General features: G+C 40.9%; 1 protein-coding gene across 1 annotated transcript in view; it reads left to right on the top strand.

Annotated features, from left to right (window-relative positions):
• MCHR2 (melanin concentrating hormone receptor 2) overlaps positions 1–20,641 on the top strand; it is a 45,042-nt gene extending 24,401 nt beyond the window's left edge. The window contains exons 2-6 of the mRNA XM_006118438.4: positions 656–863; positions 12,777–12,986; positions 15,174–15,368; positions 17,365–17,484; positions 19,569–20,641. Of these exons, the coding sequence (XP_006118500.1) occupies positions 682–863; positions 12,777–12,986; positions 15,174–15,368; positions 17,365–17,484; positions 19,569–19,893 (1,032 nt within the window). The 5' untranslated portion in view covers positions 656–681 and the 3' untranslated portion in view covers positions 19,894–20,641. The remainder of the gene's footprint in view (positions 1–655; positions 864–12,776; positions 12,987–15,173; positions 15,369–17,364; positions 17,485–19,568) is intronic.
• The last annotated feature ends 343 nt before the right edge of the window (positions 20,642–20,984 follow it).

The raw sequence follows: 20,984 nt of genomic DNA, 5'->3' as shown, positions 1-20,984 counted from the left end.
TTTATATTGTGACAATCTCAATTTGGGGGAACACAAGGTGAAGAAATATCTGAGGATTGATTCTTGGCAGCACTAATCACCAAATGAACTCCAGATAAGAGAGAGAGCACTTCTGAAAATCAGGCTTCGATTCACTTAAATGGGACACCCAAAATTAGAGCTTCCTATTAAAAATTTGGGCCTAAGTGACTTCTATATGTTTCATAAATCTGTGAGAGATCAAGGCACAGATGTCCATGGGATTTGCATGTTCAGAATTTCAAGTTTTCATATCCCCTACTCCTACTGTGATCATCTGAAGAAGTGGGCTGTGCCCACAAAAGCTCATGATACCATCTACATGTTTTGTTAGTCTATAAAGTGTTTTGTTGTTTTTTTCTGTGACAGACTAACTCGGCTACCCCCAAAGAATTAATACTGTAAGCTAAAATGAACCATTAAAACTAGCTCTGTATATTTTAATATAGGTACAACGCATGTCCCAGACTTTTTTTAATAAGGTGATATGAATACTCATCCACAACCACTTGGAAGATTTTATTTATGAAATTCAAACTGTAATTAAAAATCATGTGTCTCAAGCTACCGTGCTTGAATAATGAAATATTCAAATTGTAAGAGTCTATGCATAATTTATTTTCTGTTACTGTTACAGATGTAAAGATCTAACATCTCTGAAGAATGAATGAAATACAGCCTTCCTATTGGAACAGCACACCTGACTTGTCCAACAAATCATGGAGTGGAGGGCATTACTACCAAGTGATCATTGCAGCAGAAACCATCATCCTTCCTGCTCTAATTGGGATTATCTGCTCAATGGGATTAGTTGGCAATATCCTCATTGTATTTACTATAGTAAGGTATGGAATTTAGCGTATGTACTGCAACAGAGACTTACTACTGTAAACAAATCATTTATTTATTGAGTTCAATGGGATTTAAGCAGATGTGTAAGCTTCTTTCCTGAATAGATATGCTTTTTAAATGAGATTTTAGAAACTGATCCAGCTCCCAATGAATTCACAGGTAAAATTTCCATTGACATGGACAATGTAAAGCAGAGTGGGCAACCTGCGGGCTGCACGTGGCCTATCAATCTGGTGGGCTGCAAGATAGATTGTTTACATTAAGCATCTGTAGAAACACCCCTCACAGCTCAGTGGCCACAGTTTCCCATTCCCGGGCAATGGTAGCTTCAAGAAGTATCAGGACACAGAGAGGCGCTGGCCACCCCTTCCCACAATTCCCTTTGGGGCCGGAACAGCTAACTGGTGTCACTGTGAGCTCTGGGGAACCATGCTTACAGATGCTTAACATAAACAGTCTCAGGTTGCCCACTACTGGTGTAGAGCCTTTAACAAAAAACTTTCGCCACCTTCACTCTGCTAACAATGCAGTTTGATTTCACTGGTATTTTCTCTCATGACTGAGAATGATTAAGAGGGATAATCTATCCAAGAGATTTGCTAATGTGTGACATTCAGACCAAAATGTAAACGCAAACATAGGTCTCTTGTGTATACATTGTTTTCTTGCTCATACATCTGTATTAGCAGCCAAGCAATCTATTTTGAAACTTTTTAAGTGCGTTTAAAAAAAATGAAACATTTTCCTTTTTCTGTCTTGAAAAGAGTGTTTCTATTTATGCTTATTTTTATATCAGTTTGTTATCTAAGCCTTCCTGGCTAGCAAAAGCCTCCTACGATTTTAATGTTTCCCCCAGAATGACCCCTTACTCCCAAGAAGAACAAGCGCTTCTGCACTAGTTGAGGGCTCCCCTGTATCAGAGAAATCTCCAGCTGCATCTTTGTTTGCTTTGCTGTTATCTAGCTGTTTCAATTAGACTTATTAGACCTCCAGATCTATGCTAGTTATCAATTATAATTTTATGCAGCAAGAAAATATTTTTAATCCCATGTTTCTATCAAGAGTTTCCTATAGTGGGACTCTTACCTGCGTGATTTCACCACAGAATTTAAAGACTTGTTTCATTAGATGCTGATTTGATCTAAATATCCATAGGACAAATCATCATAACCATGATAGGCTAAGACCAATACTTAATAAATGAACTCTGTTCATAGACACAGTGAACTATGGCTTTAAGGGGGAGATTTCCAGCAACATATAAAGGAATGAGGCACCTAATAACTTGTTGAGCCTTAGAAAATATCCCTCTAGTGCACTAAGACCGCAGGGCTATATTTGCAAAGGAGCGTATGTATAGTGACACTGAGAATTTTTAGTTACCTAAAAAATCAGTGGTATTTACAAATCCTGAGGTTGGCACTTATGCTCTCTACATAATGAATGGGGGTAGAGAAGTACCTCAGAATGGAATTCACAAAAGTCAGCACACTAGGTGGAGCTGCTCCTAAACTAGCAAATGGAAGATGACAACATGGGGCAGAGGTGACCCCAATACATTCTCTATTACCCCTCAGGTAAGTACTCTAATCACTCAGCTATGGGATATTCTGATAGAGAACTTCCTCCATCTGTCCTGTTAAAGCAGTTCTACCATGAATGACTAATGAAAGAACCACTGAGCTGAGAGACAGGTGACTCTCTAGCCTTGTGGTTAGAGCAATTCCTTTGAGATATGGGAGAACTAGTTCTCCTGCTCCAATGACTTTACATTATGCAGTCAGGGTGGAAGAACTTCAGCAAGGGCAGCTCTGAGAAAATCCTGTAGCTCACGGGGTAGAGCACTCTTTTGTGAAATGGCAGTGCCTAGTTCAAATGCTGCCTTCTCCCTCAGATAGAGGGAGGATTTGAGCTAGGGTCTCTCATGGCTCAAACAAATAACTTATCATTATGCTAAAAGTTATGAGGAAGACCCTCGGTAACCCACACACCTAGTGTGGTTCACTGTCCCATGCAGTGGCACTTAGACCATTTACAGCAATAGATAAACACAAGAGACCTCTATAGCCTAGGCTGAGAGCCATCTGGCTTTATAGTTCAAGCTGCAAAGATTCCTATACAAAGGTCCTAGGTTTGAAACTGCTCTGGGGTGGTTACACCTCCTCTCCCAATTGTTGTGTGTAAGTTTACCGAGGCTACGTCTAGACTGCAAGCCTCTTTCGAAAGAGGCTTTTTCGAAAGATACTTTCGAAAAAGCCTCTTTCGTAAAAGAGCGTCTAGACTGCAAGCAGTTCTTTCGAAAAAGCAAGCCGCTTTTTCGAAAGAAAGCACTCAGGCAGTCTGGATGCTCTCTTTCGAAAAAGCTCTGTTTGCATTCAAGAACGCCTTTTTTCGAAAGAGCACTTTTGAAAAAAGTAGCCTTTTTTCGAAAAAACCCTTGAGTCTGGACACAGCCCTACAGAGTACTGTGATGGAGTGCACTTACTACTGCAGATTAGCTCTTCCTACTAGTCCTACCTCTTCTGCTGATGTCTTGCCACCATCACATCTCCAGGACCCATGTCACTCCAAGGACAATGAGTGTCCTCTCCAGGACACAGCCCTCCAGCAGTGCTGCACTCTGTGCTCCCCCATTCCTGGGAAATGTTCCCAGGCCTGCCCACTATTCCAGGTATAGGCCCAAGGACTTAGTAGATAACAGCAACACACTATGTTCCCTGCAACCTCTCAGTCTACTTTCCTGTACCAGTTCCATGCTGCCCCATCACTTTCTCTGTCCTGATCTCAGGGCCTCAACATGCCAGTCTTAGCAGACAGCCAGGTACTTGCTCTCTTTTCCCTAATTCTGCCCACTACTTCTGTGTACTAACTTTCTGTTTCCTGCAAGACAGCCAGGTCTTCTCCCTCCTCAAGGTCCAGGGAGCAATTGCTTCTGCTCTGCCATGAAGTTCTTTTTACATGGTCCTATCCAGCTCTTGACTGTCTGCTCCTCACAGCCACTCTCCTATTGGCTGATTTCTGTGCAGCCTTTCCGGGCTCCACTAACCTGTTACCAACCAATGCAGAGTGGACAACACTTCAGAGGCTCCAATCCAATAAGCAAGCCCTGCAGGTGAGTTAGGTGGAGGAAAGTCAGGCAAGAGGCTGCAGGGTGCAAGCACTGAGGCAGAAATATAAGCACCTAGGGAAATCTGACTGCAAAAATTTAAATGCCAAGTGAGTTTAGATGTCTAGTGCCTCAGCGGCAGCTGAGCAAAACTTCTGTGAAGCCCAATGAGGACTGACTGTGGGACTTAGGCTCATAAAATGGCAGTTAGGTACTTAAATCCTTTTGCTTCAGGGGGTAGCCGAGTTAGTCTGTACAGAAAAAAAACAACAAATGGTCTGGTAGCAATTTATAGACTAACAAATGATACCATTTACATGTTTTGTTAGTCTATAAAGTGCTACCAGACCATTTGTTGTTTAAATCCTTTTGTGATTCTAGTCCCAAATATTTAATGTACCGTACGAGTTGGTGCCCACAGCAGTCATTGATCTTTGTGGAGAAGACCACAGGAGTTTGTATGAGTTGGAAGTAAAGAGAATATGACTATGTAAATGAATGAATGGATATAAAGGAAGAACATTTTCGCTGAGTTTTTAAAATTAGTAATATAGTATCTGAAATATTATAATACAGGAAAACAAAAAAGAAATAAAGTTGTTTTTTCTTTTCAAAGGCCTTTCTCTGGCATCAATAACAAGATGAGGCAGAAGATAATAGAGACAGGCATTCACTTTATATAATGATAATTTAAACTATATTTGCATGGGAAATTTTTACTTGTTCAAATATATTAGCAAGAATACCTCAGTGCATCAATTATTGATACCTACTGGTTCTAACAACAATGTTCTCTGTTTTGACTGAGATTCAGTTAATTTCAGCCAGTACCCAATCCTTGGAGAGGTTTGCATGAGCGTATATATGATTGTAGAGATGATCTGGTCTTTGAGCTGAGAGGAGCCACTGATTGGGAGCAAATCCTTCTGAGATTCAGAGCATCTGCTGAGCTCTCAAAGTGCTGGTTAGTACAAGCTCTTGTACTGGAATCGAATACATTATGATTTGTGACAGCACACGATGCACTCGCCAGAGCCTCCAAAATTGTTATTGAAATGACAGTTAATCCATGACTTATTGCAATATCCATTCAAAGAGCTATTTATCACCCCTTTTTGTAAGAGAGTTGGAATCAGTCTTTCAAGTCCTTTCTTGATTAGTGTGAGGAAGAGTGTTGGCTAGAAGACTGAACTATAGCTAGAGAAATGGCACATTTACAGAATCTGTAGACTTGAAATCTTGATTATTTAAGTTATCTATCATCTTATCTTACCATGGCTTGGGCAGAAAGCTGATTGCCAATGTAATTTCTCTCACCTTAGCAACTGCTGAAAGAGTTTTAAACTCAATAGAGGAAAACATAACTGAAAAGAGAGTTTGTAACAAAAATCTGTAGGCTGCACTTTTGATGGTGTTTAATTGATAACATAATGGCCACCATGGGAATCCATGTACCCACATTTCTTCAATATTACATGCAGCTTTGGTCACCCCATGTCCAAAATGATTTATTAGACCTGGAAAGGTGAAAACAAAGGCAGTAAAAATTATTAGGAGTATGGAACAGTTTCCAAATGAGGCAAGAGTAAAAAGATTGGAACTGTACAGTTTAGAGAAGAGTTGAATAAAGGAAGACATAAAGTGAATAGGGAAGTTTTATTTACTACTTCACATAACAAAAAAATTAGGCATCAACCAATTAAACTAATAGTCAGTAGGTTTAAAACAAACAAAAGGAAATACTTCTTCATACTATGCATCATTAATGTGTGGAACTCATTGCCATGTGATATTCTAAAGGCTAAAAGAATAACTGGGTTTAAACAATAATTTAATATGCATAGGTCCCTGTACCTGGACATACAGCATGGAAGAAAGCATATCCTCTTCCCGCACAGTAATCACTGCTTTCATTTATGCTCGGTTCTTTGCCTTATGCTCGGTCCCACACATCAACCCTCTTTGACAATTCCAATGTTGGAACTATCAGTGGGGGGAGACAAACAGATGCATATATTTTCAAAACACCTCGGCTACGTCTAGACTGGCATAATTTTCTGCAAATGCTTTTAACAGAAAAGTTTTTCCGTTAAAAGCTTTTGCGGAAAAGAGCATCTAGATTGGCATGTACACTTTTCCGCAAAAAGTACTTTTTGTGGAAAAGCATCTGTGCCAATCTAGACGCGGTTTTGCGCAAGAAAGCCCCGATCGCCATTTTTGCCATCGGGGCTTTTTTGCTCAAAACCGTTTTCAGCTGTCTACACTGGCCCTTTTGCTCAAAAGCATTTCCGGAAAAGGGCTTTTGCCCAACCAGGAACGTCAAAGCATTTGTGCAAGAAGCACTGATTTTGGACAGTAGCGGCCAGTGTAGACAGCTGGCAAGTTTTTCCGCAAAAGCAATTGCTTTTGCGGAAAAACTTGCCAGTCTAGACGCAGCCCGGGAGAAAAATATTTGCACTTGATAGGTTCACATCTTTTATTTTCATGTATTTGAGAACTTGTCTCATGGCCTTTAGATGTATTTCCTTTAATAGCACTTCAGTTGCCTAAGGATGCTTGCTGTACATTCTTTGCTGATCATTGTTAGCATAAAATCTGACAATAGTAGAGAATTTGAGCTTCCAACTGTAAGTTCAGAGATACCTGCCTGTGTGGCAGGATCTCTCTTGTTAATATGCATGATGTGGTACACAAAAGCCCTACAACAAGGAAACCAGTGAATTTCAACTTTCTGGTAAACATGTGTTTACAAGTGACATTCAGAAGTGTAATTTTATCTGAAAAGTCTGAGTGTTTAAACATAAAAGTATCAGTGGATGCCTGAAGAGCAACCAGGAGTTTCCTGGAGATCTACTAGGCTCTTTCAGGGTGGACAAGATTACAAGCTATTTTTCTATATACAGGCGGTCCCCTGGTTACATGGATCCGACTTACATCGGATCCCTACTTACAAAAGGGGTGAGGCAACCCCGCATTAGCTGCTTCCCCCCAGCAGACCAGGGAGATGCGGAGAGGCTTTTCTCAGCTGACACCTCAGCTTGAGAATAAAGGACTGAGGGAAGTGAGGTGTGGGAGAATAAAACTGAGCTCTGGAGAAATGTTTGGCTAGAGTTTCCCCTACAATATGTACCAGTTCCGACTTACATACAAATTCATCTTGAGAACAAACCTACAGTCCCTATCTTGTACGTAACCCGGGGACTGCCTGTACATGGAAGAACGAGCAAACAAACAAATGCAAACAAGCATCTACCTGCGTGCTCCTATTATCAGTGCCAGCAAAAAAAATTATAGCTCTGTACCTCTGGTTCGTCAACATCACAACTCAATGAGGTAGGAACATACTTCATTGCTTATTAGAGATGTGTGAAACAACCATTTACATCTAGCTGTTTCCATTGAGCTATAATTTGTGTCTTTGGAAATACAGTTATTTGATATTCTAGAATATGGTGGCTGCAGTACAAATAATAAGAAACTTGGGACCAGTTTGTGTAGCTGTTATTTGTGAAGTGCCAATAGTGGGCAGTGTGCTGACTGAGGTATGCACAAGTGGGAATGGAATTTTCTTGCCTGCAGAAATCCCTTCTCACCTTTTGTGTCTTTCAGTGAGATTGACAAAAATAAGCCTCTACCCTCGACTAGAAAGTAAACTGAAAAGAAATACTATCGTCACCCACTCCTTTGAGAAAACATTTTGAGCCAGTATTATGTTGTCTACTTTTTTGTTGAGAAGATAAATACTCAGAATAGATCCTTGATGTTACAAATCACTTTAACAGATGCTTAACTGTAAGCATGTAAATAATCTACTAGGACTATTCATGTCAGCTACAGTCAGACTGCTTATATGCTTAAAGTTAAACGTGTACTTCAGGGCTTTGATCTGGGGCCTAAGTGCCCTGTAATCCTTCCAGAGGGTTTTTTACTTAAAATATATCTCATAAATTTATGTATTTTGGAAAGATAATTTTCTGTCTGAGTGCTTCTCAGTTTACTTTCCCCACCTCTAATATCATCAATTCACAGACACTTACCTTCCTTCCTCCCCCCCCCCCCCCCGCATCCCCCTCCTGTTCTGAAATGTGATTTGTCCTTTTCATATGTGTTCACTTTTTTTTAATTGTATCCTTTGGTATATATGGTTGTGACTATTTTCTTCCACTATTTGATCTGAGGAAGTGGGTCTGGCCCACGAAAGCTCATCATCTAATAAACCATCTTGTTAGTCTTTAAAGTGCTACATTGTCCTGCATTTTGTCTCAGTTTACTTGTTTGTTTATGCACCAATATGGCCGTCTGAAGTCAGAGAGCCTGTTAGTTACACATGCACAGCCCATCTTCACACACTTCTCCCTCACTCCCTCTCACTCCCCACCCTACAACTGAGGATAATTTTCTGTCTGAGTGCTTCTCAGTTTACTTGTTTGTTTATGCACCAATATGGCCGTCTGAAGCCAGAGAGCCTGTTAGTTACACATGCACAGCCCATCTTCACTTTCTTCCACTATTTGATCTGAGGAAGTGGGTCTGGCCCACAAAAGCTCATCATCTAATAAACCATCTTGTTAGTCTTTAAAGTGCTACATTGTCCTGCATTTTGCTTCAGCCCATCTTCACACACTTCTCCCTCACTCCCTCTCACTCCCCACCCTACAACTGAGGAGTGTGCTGAGCTATGGGCTTCATGTTTATAAAGGACTGGATCCTTGTCTGGTTTAAATCAGCAAAGCTCCTCTGAGAGGTTAAGTAATTTTCACCAGCCACAGCTCTCCTGCACTGTCTGCAGATACAATTTAACACACACATTCTGTGCGATAGGAATCTAATTACATTTACAAAGTCAAGCACTCACAAGTTAGAGAATGCCAGAATTAAGGCTACCTGTGCAATCTTAATCCAGCCCCTTTATGCATTTGAATTATGATACCTTCTTTAATTACATGATTACCTTTTTTTTTTTTTTTTTGCAAAGCCCCAGCCTCCTTCCATGTATAGGCTGGACAGTGCTCACTGAATGAGCAGCTCTTCAATATTTTGGTTTTTTTGGATTGTTCAGTATGTAGCCCCAGATTTTCTTTACTTCACACTATTCAAACCTAAGGACAAAATTATTTTTTTTCAGAGGCTTTTATTATTATATCGTACCACCTATACTCTCACGCATGGGCTAGAACTTCATTGTACTAGGTGCTGAATTCTTCACTATAAAATGTTAATTGATTTATCTTCACAACAATCCTGTCAGATTAGGGGTGGTATTACTGTATCCCCATTTTATAGACAGGTAACAAAGGCACAGAGATTAAGAACAAACGTTTAGGTGCCAAACTTGAGACACCTAATTTCTCCAGCTTCTTGCTACACTATCTAGCACTTTATATATTCAAGAGCAGCTCCCATTTATTTCACTTGCATTTGAGAGCTCTTAGCCCTTCTTCAAATCAGACCCCAGAGTATTGAATACTGTGTACAGATGTGGTCTCCTCATCTCAAAAAAGATATTTTGGCCTTGGAAAGGGTTCAGAAAAGGGCAACTAAAATGACTGGGGGTTTGGAACGGGTCCCATATGAAGAGAGGTTAAAGCGACTGGGACTTTTCAGTTTAGAAAAGAGGAAACTGAGGCGGGGATATGATAGAGGTCTATAAAATCATGAGTGGTGTGGAGAGAGCGGATAAAGAAAAGTTATTTATTAGTTCCCAAAATAGAAGAACTAGAGGACACCAAATGAAATTAATGGGTAGCAGGTTTAAAACTAATACAAGAAAGCTCTTCTTCACACAGCGTGTAGTCAATCTGTGGAACTCCTTGCCAGAGGAGGCTGTGAAGGCTAGGACTATAGCAGAGTTTAAAGAGAAGCTAGATAGTTTCATGGAGGTTAGGTCCATAAAAGGCTGTTAGCCAGGGGATAGAAATGGTGTCCCTGCCCTCTGTTTGTCAGAAGCTGGAGAGGGATGCCAGGAGACAAATTGCTTGATCGTTGTCTTCAGTCCACCCTCTCTGGGGCACCGGGTGCTGGCCACTGTTGGCAGACAGGCTACTGGGATAGATGGACTTTTGATCTGACCCAGTATGGCCGTTCTTATGCTCTTATTGACTTGGCTTGGACATGCAGAAAAGAGGAACACACAGTGAACCAGCTGTGAAGAGTTTGGTTTAAGTAACTTGCCCCATATTACATAAGAGCTCTGTGGCAGAGACTGAAATAGAATCCAATTATCCAGGATGGCATTCAGCTGCCTTATCCAGGAAACAATCTTTTCTCTTCTTCCAATCTCCTATCTGACTCATTCACTTAACAGCTTCTGTAATAAATGAGGTGAGGTCCTACAGACCACAGCCTCCTTCAGTACACAACCCTGACTCACTCCTCCAAGCAGCAATATTGTGGAAAAAGTAGTAGGCGATAGACTGTATCATAAGATTTTTGCATGGAGAGAGCAAATTAAGTTTATATAGGTAATCTTAATTCTGGTATTTTGCAATGTTTGAGTGCTTGATTTGCAACCTTAATAATGACCTGATAAAACATAGTGTGCGTGTGTGTGTAATATATTAAAAAATTCGAACATATGTCACCACGCAGAGAATTAAGAAGCTACCAATGAAGATAAAGAAATTATCTGATAATCCTTCTGGGAATGACCAGAGCCATCTTTGCTATTTAAAATAGAAGAAGATAAAGTACATGAAAGAGCAACAAAAATTATCAGGGATATGGAACAGCTTCCATATGAGGAGAGATCAATAAGACTGGGACTTTTCATCTTGGAAAAGAGAGAATTATGAGTGGATATGATAGAGGTTTATACAATCATGACTGGGTGAAGAAAGTAAATAAGGAAATGTTGCTCACTTCTTCTAATAATACAAGAAGTAGAGGGTCACCAAACACAATTAATAGGGAGCAGGAGTGGGTTTTAAGCAAAGAAAAGGAAGGTTACCTATCAACACACAGTAAACCTATGGAAGTCCTTGCCAGAGGATTTTGTGACAGGGTTAAAAAAATAATGTAACAGGGTTAAAAAAAACTCAATAAATTCATAGACAATAGGCCCTTCAATAGCTATTAGCCAACAAAAGCAAGAATGAAAAACTGTGATCTGAAGTGTCCCCAGCCTATGTTTACCAGAAGCTGAAAGTGGCTGATGGGATGATTTACTACTTCTACTCATTCCCTATGGCTATGTCTAGACTGCAAGCCTCTTTCGAAAGAGGCTCTTTTGAAAGATACTTTCGAAAGAGCCTCTTTCGAAAGAGAGCGTCTAGACTGCACGTTGAACTTTCGAAAAAGCGGCTTGCTTTTTCGAAAGAAAGCATCCAGTGAGTCTGGATGCTCTCTTTCGAAGAAGCCCTATTAACATTCAAGAATGCCTTCTTTCGAAAGAGGAACTTTCGAAAGAAGGCGTTCTTCCTCGTAAATTGAGGTTTACCGCCATCGAAAGAAAAGCCGCGTTCTTTCGATTTAATTTCGAAAGAACGCGGCTGCAGTCTAGATGCAGGTGAGGTTTTTTCGAAAAAAGGCTTCTTTTTTCGAAAAAACCCCTGAGTCTGGACACAGCCTAAGGCACTGGCCACTGTCAGAAGATAAGATCATGGCCTGACCTAGTATGGCTGGTATTATCTTCTTATATAATGGGACATGAAAGGATGTATTTGTATTAACTGACCAGTTGAGGCATTATGAGGGCATCTGATCAAAATAAACACTGTTTTAACTGAAAGTACCAAAATGCACTGCCCTCTCTTCCCTTCTCTTCCCTAATATTTCTTCCCTCTCTTTTAGGTAAGCCAACTTAACCAAATTCTGCCATGTCCCACACTCCATTTCAGCTCTGTTAGCAAATGAATTTCCTCTCGTTGCCAGATATGCACTTTTCTTCATCTGAGGAGATATGTTCAGCAAGTGTAACTCTGCTATTTGTTTCTAACATACACAACTTTTGAGGGGGCAACTGAAAACCTTTTTTCACTTGTGACCTAAACTGTGACTAAAACCCAGACCATCAGAGGTAGCAGATTAGTGCTTTGTAAAGATGCTGAAAGCTGCAAAGAGGTGCCCAGTGGGGTTCCAATTTGCCACTAAAACCCAGACCATCAGAGGTAGCAGATTAGTGATTTGTAAAGATGCTGAAAGCTGCAGAGAGGTGCCCAGTGGGGTTCCAAATTGCCTCTTTATAAATCTTGCCCTTTGTTTGTTGCATCATCTAATCCCTAGATCACAGGGCCTGAGTTTCGCCCTTCAGAGCTTGTCTACACAGCAGGACTAAACTCGAAATAAGCTATGCAACTTGAGTTACGCTAATTGCGTAGCTTAAGTCAAAATAACTTAGTTTGACTTTTGGTGCTGTCTACACAGCAGTTATTTTGAGATACAGCACTCTTCCCCTGACTTCCCTTATTCCTCGTACAATGAGGATTACAGGAGTCGGAGTAAGCAGTCTTCTAGCTCAATGTTATTTTGACACGTTGTTGAAATAACTGCTTGTGTGTAGACGTGGACTATGTTATTTAGGAATAATTGACATTATTACTAATAAGATTAGTTTTTTCCAAAATAACGCTGCTGTGTAGACATAGACTCACTTATCCTTTACCAGCTTTACCCTTATGCAGCTTCATCAAGTATAGTGTCACTGTTGTGAGTGGAGAATCAAGCCAAAAGCCTTTTTAAACTTTAAACATTTTTTCAAAGGGAAGTTCGGGTTACCCAGGTGAGCATTAAAAACTAAACAGCATTAGCTCAGAAACATTGATATCAACTATGTCAAGTAATCTATTTTCCCCATTTGTTTCAGGTCTAGAAAAAAAACAATTCCAGATATTTATATCTGCAATCTGGCTGTAGCAGATTTGGTCCATATCATTGGCATGCCCTTTCTCATTCATCAGTGGGCACGAGGAGGAGAGTGGGTATTTGGCAGCCCTCTGTGTACCATCATTACATCATTAGACACGTCCAACCAGTTTGCATGCAGCGCTATTATGACAGTAATGAGTTTGGACAGGTATGTGGTTTCCTCTGAATATAACCTAATTCTGTGCAACAACAAATGCAACATTTTCATTTCACATTTAAAAAGCTGTTTACAAATGAATCTTTATTAATTCAATAATAAGAAATGTTGTCTTTCCTGCAGGTGTTAGTGTATCTAATTTTAAGCATGGAAGCAATCCCACTGATTTCAATGGAACTATCTTGGTCTTCTGTGACCACAGTCCGTCACAACTACCAGATGCCCTTTTCCTCCTTCAGAGGAGTGCACTGGTGCAGGAGAGAATCTGCCCTTGTATGTTAAAGGTGGGGCTCTGGTACTGTTTGGGAACACCCTCCAGCATGTGTCCACATTGCCTAGGTTTTTAAATCAATTTTTTTTCATTACTTGCTGTTTTTGAAAGGTGTGCAGGGAGCCCTTCATCATCTTCCCTTCTAGACAGCAGCAGGAAAGCACTACTCTATTAGAGTATGTCTACACTACCACCCTAGTTCGAACTAGGGTGGTTAATGTAGGCATTCGAAGTTGCAAGGAGTACGAGGAGTAACGGTAGTTCAAATTAGAAAGCCTAATTCGAACTACCTACTCCGTGCCACGTGTACGGAGTCCGAACTACCGGGGATTTAAAAATGGCGGCGCCCGGCAAGATGCAAATGAAGCCCGGGATATTTAAATCCCGGGCTTCATTTGCAACTTCAAATGCCTACATTAACCACCCTTGTTCGAACTAGGGTGGTAGTGTAGACATACCCCTAGAGAGATATACAGCCTCCTTGGATGCCATCATTAGTTCTTTTTGACAAGGCAGCAGGTAAAGGGCAAGGAAAACAGAGGTTCTCTTTTCCTCACTGTCACCAGAGGCATGTAGATTAGGCTACTCGACACAGTAAAATGAAGCGGCGATTTAAATAATCGCCGCTTCATTTAAATTTACATGGCTGCCGCGCTGAGCCGACAAACAGCTGATCAGCTGTTTGTCGGCTCAGCGCGATAGTCTGGATGCTCCCCTGCCGACATCAAAGGTATTTGTCGACCACCCAGGTATGCCTCCAGTGCTTATAATAGTACCTATTAGACTGCTCTAATGAAGCACATTGGGGAAGACATGCAAAAAGCAGAACCAGATTCCAAGGCGGTGCATGTGGAAACTTTACACCATCTTTGAACACAATAGTCTGATTTGTGCTCTGTGTATTTTGGTCCTATACGCAGCCTACCCCACACCTTTTGGACTCTGCCATGATAGCATGGAAAGATGCAGACAGAAAAGTAGAACTTAACCTTAATTGTTTTCAACAACAAAATGGATTTTCCCTACATAGATTCTAAAATACCTGGGACCAGCCTCCCAAAAGAAATTATTTACCAGTCAATCCAGCTGTAATGCTAGTAATAGTGCATCACCCTCAAGATCAGACTTTAACTAGAAAGAAAAAGGATGTCAAATGCAATGTACTTAAATGTCTATCTTATACATTCCTGAGTAAACATTTAAATGTTACATCTCTGCCATATAAATTGTTCCATTTAATCTTCTGCTTTCCAGCTCAAAGAAAGACTACTTTAATCCACTTTGAGCTGACAGACTAAAGTTCCCCTTTCAAAATATTCAGGTCATAAAATTTCAATTGAATTTATATTGTAGCATTTGTAAACTGTGGACAGCTGGAGGTTTACTTGTGAGTCAGTGAACTCTTTGAACAATTCAGAATCTATTTTTTTGGTAGTAGCAACAGTAATTTTTCAAAATTCTACAGACACGATTACAGCAGATTTGAGGGATCCTATTACTCAAATATACCAGATTGGTCTTTAATCATGTAGGAAAATGAAAGTCTTAGGTGCGTATTCCCATCCCCTTCCAGGAACTAATTGAGTCTAAAATCTTCTTTTTGTGGATGAGTCCTGAAATTGACTTCTTCCAGTACCATCATTTAAAAAAAAATCACATCAGTTAAAGGATGTAGTAACCAAAGCTTAATCATGCAGAACTGCAACTGTGGACTGTTCAGAGCACTGCTTGAATAAATTACAGATTCAAAGTGCTTTTTCCTTCTGCTCATAGCACTATATGACATTTTAAAATGCAGCTTTCATAGCTGGCAATGGACATTTTATTTGTTACTTTAGGGACAGATATAAAAACTTCTTAATACATTTGATTTTTCCATAATATTGTTCTGTTACCTGCTTTTGCAGGTATTTGGCTCTTGTTCAACCATTTCGCCTCACCAGCCTGAGAACAAGATCAAAGACTATTCGAGTTAATTTATGCCTGTGGGCTGCTTCACTTATCCTGGTGTTTCCTGTGTGGGTCTACTCAAAAGTAATCAGATTCAAAGACGGTTTGGAGAGTTGTGCTTTTGATCTAACATCACCTGATGATGTACTTTGGTAAGGTTCTATAACTACATAGTCCAGGCTCGCAGTTGGTGAAAGAGTAGCTCCACACCAGCTGAGGTCAGGGCCCATTTTGTTTGCAGCATTCCTGTCCCCTGACATAAGGGAGCAGAATAATTAATTGGTCTCCTTCTTGGCAGTTCAGTGGGCTATGTCCACTCCCATCCTGGATAATATTATTAATATCGAGGGCCTCGGCACAACTGAATGCAATTGTGTTACACTGATGGGCGGCAGCTGAGGATAGGGCTTGAAGTGCTTAGTCTCTGGCTAGAATTAGGTATCTTCTTTTCTACATAGAGATCCCTCACTGCACTGTCTGTTCAAGAAAGCACTTTGACTTCAGTGACAGCAGAGTTAAGTCAGTCCAGAGCACTTTTGAAAATGTTGATATTCTAGGGCAGGAGTGGGCATGAGGGTTTGGAATGGGTGCCATATGAAGAGCGATTAAAAAGACCGGGATTTTTCACCTTAGAAAAGAGGAGACTAAGGGTGGATATGATAGAGGTCTATGAAATCATGATTGGTGTGAAGAAAGTAAATATGAAAAAGTTATTTACTTGTTCCCATGGTATAAGAACTAGGGGTCATCAAATGAAATGAATAGGTAGCAGGATTAAAACAAACAAAAGGAAGAAGGTTTTTTTCACGCAGCACACAGTCAACCTGTGGAACTTCTTGCCAAAAGATGTTGTGAAGACCAGGAATTTAACAGAATTCAAAAAAGAACTAGATACATTCATGGAAAATAGGTCCACCTATACTTCTTAGCCAGGATGGGTAGGAATAGTGCTTCTGTTTCTCAGAGGCTAGAAATGGATGACAGGAGATTCTCTTCTATTTACTCCCTTGGGGCATCTGGCATTAGCCACGGTCAGAAGACAGGATACTGGGCTAGATGGACCTTTGGTCTGACCCAGTATGGCTATTTCTATGTTCTTATGGGCAAGATGTAGCGAGCTGGCTAGAACAGGCCCGCCAAGCTCCTGGATCTGGCCCGAAGGACCATTACAACAGAGCAGCTCACACCACTTTAAATGGCTGGCTGCTTTCTGCTCTGCCCAGTTTCCAGCCAATAGGAGCTGAGAGATTTTCCTGGGGACAAGAGCAATGTGCAAAGCTTTCTCCCTTCCGTACTGCCAGAGTAGTCTGGAACTGCAGCAGGCAGGCAGGGAGCCTACCTCAGGTTTTTGCAGGGCTGTTGGCTGGGAGCCATGTAAGTAAGCACCTCCCAGACAAAGCCTGCCTCTGGCACCCTACCTCCTTTCTCCCCCCAACTTCCTGACCCAGACCACCACCCTCTCCAATCCCAAGTCATCACCCAAACCTCTACCCCTTTCCTCTCTTCTCCCAGGTCACAATTTGCTCCCAGTCCCCTATATCCCCTTCTGCATCCCTCCCTTAGAATTGTCTCCTGCACCCTTTACCCTCCCAGATTTTATACCACAAGCCCCTGCCCCAGATCACAATTCCCACCTTCCCCCAAACTCCCTCTCAGACACCACATCTTCTCCTGCACCCCAGTCCCCTACCCCAAGCTTCCTTCTGCACCCAACCTCTGTCCCAGATCCCACACCCCTTCCAGAGAAGTGAGACCCTGGACTACTTACCAAAATCTTGGCATCCCCCCCCCATTAAAAAATTTTGCCCATGCCTGCTCTACAGAGTTCTCATTTATATATTTCATGTTCTTCTAGCACAATGCCCAAGATGCCTGACTCTTGGACTACATCTCCTGGCCTATAAGTAAATCATGGCCAATATGTTCAAAAGAGGCTTCTGATCTTGTGTGTTGAGGGCCTAGCTTGATTGTTTAGGGAGTATAGTTTCAGATGTGCTGAACACTCACAGCTCCCCTTGACTTCAATTATGATTCCAAAATCAGATGCCACTTTCTCAAAAATTAGGTCTATTCTTTTTTCCATGTCTTAGTTTGTTTATGTGCATTATGTAATCATGTTGCCTATTCTCTCTGCATTTTGTTTTCCAGGTACACACTCTATCTGACTATAACAACTTTCTTTTTTCCATTACCACTGATATTCATTTGCTATATATTAATTTTATGTTACACATGGGAGATGTATCAGCAAAACAAGAAAGCGGGATGGTAAAGTATTAATCCAAGTATTTTATATTCTAGCTGTACTACTAAGGGTGGGAAGAACTTGTTTGAAATAGGCCAAGTCCTGAAAAGCACTATATAGACTTCACTCCCATGTTGTCAATGAGAGCCAAGGGTACTCAGCACCTCGAAAAAGACACACAGCATTTTCTAGTCTAGGTCCTATAATTAGGTTTGATTTGGTGGACAAACAGCTTCTCAGATCTGAATGCGGTCTAGTGAAGCATTGGGACAGAACTATTAATAAAAACTCTCTTGGAAAGTATAACGAGTTAAGGCTCATACGTTCATTGAGTTCAAACCTCTAAAGGTGTTAAATCATTTCATCTAACCTGCTTTATAACACAGGCCATTATATTTCATCCAGTTATATTGCTATTGAGCCTTGTTACCCTTCTGCTCCTGTACTGAGCTGTGTCGATATTTCCTTTGCAAATCCCTATTTCAAGGGCAGAGCCATCCCAAGGTACGGGCTAACCAGGCTACTGCCTGGGCCGCCCCATTGTAGGGGGCACCTTGCGGGGCTGCCGGGCCGGGTGGGAGCAGCACCGCGCATGCACCACGCGCCCAGGGCGGGGCCATGCATGAGCCGGGTGCCCGGGGGTGGGGGTACCGCACGCTCGGGGGCGGGGCTGGCATGCGTTGCACTCCGGGGGGCGGCGCCACACTCTCAGAGCCCAGAGCACACAAATAGCTCGGGCCGGCCCAGTTCAAGGGCTTATAACAACCCAAAATAAATAGGTACCCAGCTCCAATCATGTAGATTTTTATCTCAAGAAAGAATTACTTCTCCAAAATTTGATGGGAAATTGATGTGGTTTTGTCTTGTGGCTGAAGCACGTGATTTTTTAAAAAAATTATAATGATTTCAGGTGCTGACAGAGTTAGAACTCCAACTACAGAGGACCCAATTCTCGATTAGGGTTAGTTGAAAATTTGGGGGAGGGGAATAGTTTCAAAAAATGCAGTTAAAAATTAAAAAATCTAAAATTTTCCATGGAAAATGTCAGTTTTTTTGTCAGAAGTTCAAATATCAAAAAGAATGTTGGTCAAAAACTGAAATATTTTGGCCAAAACATTTCTGTTTAGAAATGCTGTGGTGCCTTATGAGAGTAGTAGCTCAGGTTTTTCGAGTTCCCATTCTCCTTTTTGGGCCAGGCACCCCGATCAACCTACATTCCCTGAAATGTACTAGAAGAGGTGGTATATGTTAGTCATGGTGAAAGATCAAAGACATAGACTAGTCAAGGAGTTAATCATAGATGAGAAGGTGGATAGGAGACAAACTATAAAAGCCATGAAGTTTTTCAGCAGCATTTCCAAATCAATATATTGTATGTTTTGGATGAAATATTACAGTTTTGGGGCATTTCGTATTTTGAATTTTCCACAGAAATCAGATGCTTTTAATAAAAAATTGTATTTAGTCAAAAACACAATTCAAACATTTAAAAAGAAATTTAAACAGAAAACCTTCAACCAGCTTCAATCTCTCCTCAATATCCCTCCTATACAGGGCAGGCACAATCATCTGTTGCAGAGCATTTATGGTGTCTTACACTCCAGTGGTTGCACAGAGAGAACAAGTGCTTAGGTTCTTCAAGTGTAGCTGACCCCTGTGTAGTAGAAGGAAGTTTCCTTGTATCCCTCCTCTCAAGTCTCTTTAGGAAAATGTGAGATCCAGCCATTTTGGGGTGGAGGGGATGCCCTGTATTTGTTTCCCCATTACAACAATGCAGTCAGAAGTAAGTAGGGGTACCAAACTGTATAGTTCGAATGCAGGAAGAGGCAGATATTTGTTCACGATATTCTATATGACAACAAATTGTCATCAACTGGGCCTATTAAAAAAATCTTCTCAGTACCTTCTGAAGTAATTAACCCATAAGTCCATATTCAGCCCTGGCAGAAGCAGGCACTATGCCAGTGAACAAAAACAGAAGTCTAGGTGTAGTGCCTACTTCTGACAAGACTAAATTTTGTCCAAAAATATATTGTCTTCACCGATCTGTGCTGTCCTTTATATTATCTTCATTTTAAAGTGACTAATCTTCACCTTTGTGTTGCAGTTACAATACCAGTATCCCAAGACGAAGGGTCATGAGGCTGACCAAGATGGTTCTGGTGCTGGTTGGTGTATTTGTTGTAAGTGCTGCCCCCTACCATGTGATACAGCTTGTGAATCTTCAGATTTCCCAGCCATCACTGACATTCTACGTGAGCTATTACTTCTCTATCTGCCTCAGCTATGCCAGCAGTGGCATTAACCCTTTCCTTTACATACTACTTAGTGGGAACTTTCGGAAGCGTCTGACTCGGTGCACAAGTATCAAGCTCAAGATGACAGAACGTGAAGTTAACAACATAGAAAACACACTGCGATCAAGCTTTTAAAAGGAGTGTTTATTCATTGAGAGAGAGGTTACATATATATCTATTTTTATGATTTAAGTGACTAAGTCTCATTCCCTTCTCACTTATACTACTATAACTCAGGAGTGTCTTTTTCATGGTCAATGGATTTACATTTGTGTAAAGTTAGTGAGAGAGAAGAGTCGGACCCACTATTTGCATATTAGGTTATGTGGTGGAAGGATGCTGTACAAAAGTGTTCTTTGTTATCGTGCAATTGCCTCCTTAATGATGAATTCTGCGAGCTTCTAAAATGACACGATACAGGATAGAAGGACTGTCCACAGTTGGTATGCTCAGATGTGTTCAGGATCTGATGTTACTAGTGACTAACCCATTGTGTCCATTACATTGTATGAGATGTCATAAACAGGATGAGTTAGTTACTAATAACAAGCCAAAAATGACTAACTTCCAACACAGGCAGAAAGCAGCACTAGCAGTAAATTTCACTAATCATACAAGGGTCTCCCCTTGAGGACCCATTCCTGTACCCTGTAAGCTGTGCACTTGGACAACCACTCAGGTGCAACCCAGCTGTTTAACAGAGTGCCCATGGCTAGTTTTTATGTTTCTATTGGTGGTACACATTTGCACGTTTCCATGCACATAAAAAAATTTAGACACATGAGTGCAAAAATCCACACATGGATGGAAAAGATGAGAGGTAAAATTGATTAGACAGAGAAAAAACAAAGAGGAAAAGAAACTTGGAGGGAAGGGAATGAAAGCTTTCAAATTTAGCTTTGTACATGTGCTTTACAAACCATGAAATGAATGCACTGATATTTATATTAAAGGTACATTTGAAAATATTAAACATATTGTTTTGACAAAATGCTGTGTCTGACGGGGGTTTTTCTCTATTTCTTGTTCTCAAAATTATCACTTCCAAGACAGCCTTAAGAAGAGTACTCACTCCCTAAAGAGTTCAAACCTGCTCCCGCTAGAGTCAATGGCAAAGCATCAATTGACTTCAATAGGGGAAGAACGGGGCCTAACATTTGTGTGTGTTGCCAGCATTTTAACTGTATGATTTCCATTAAGATCACCATAATATAGTAAAACTGTGG

Source organism: Pelodiscus sinensis, chromosome 3 (assembly GCF_049634645.1).
Source record: "Pelodiscus sinensis isolate JC-2024 chromosome 3, ASM4963464v1, whole genome shotgun sequence".
Classification (NCBI taxonomy): domain Eukaryota; kingdom Metazoa; phylum Chordata; order Testudines; family Trionychidae; genus Pelodiscus; species Pelodiscus sinensis.
This window is presented reverse-complemented; position numbering and strand designations above follow the sequence as displayed.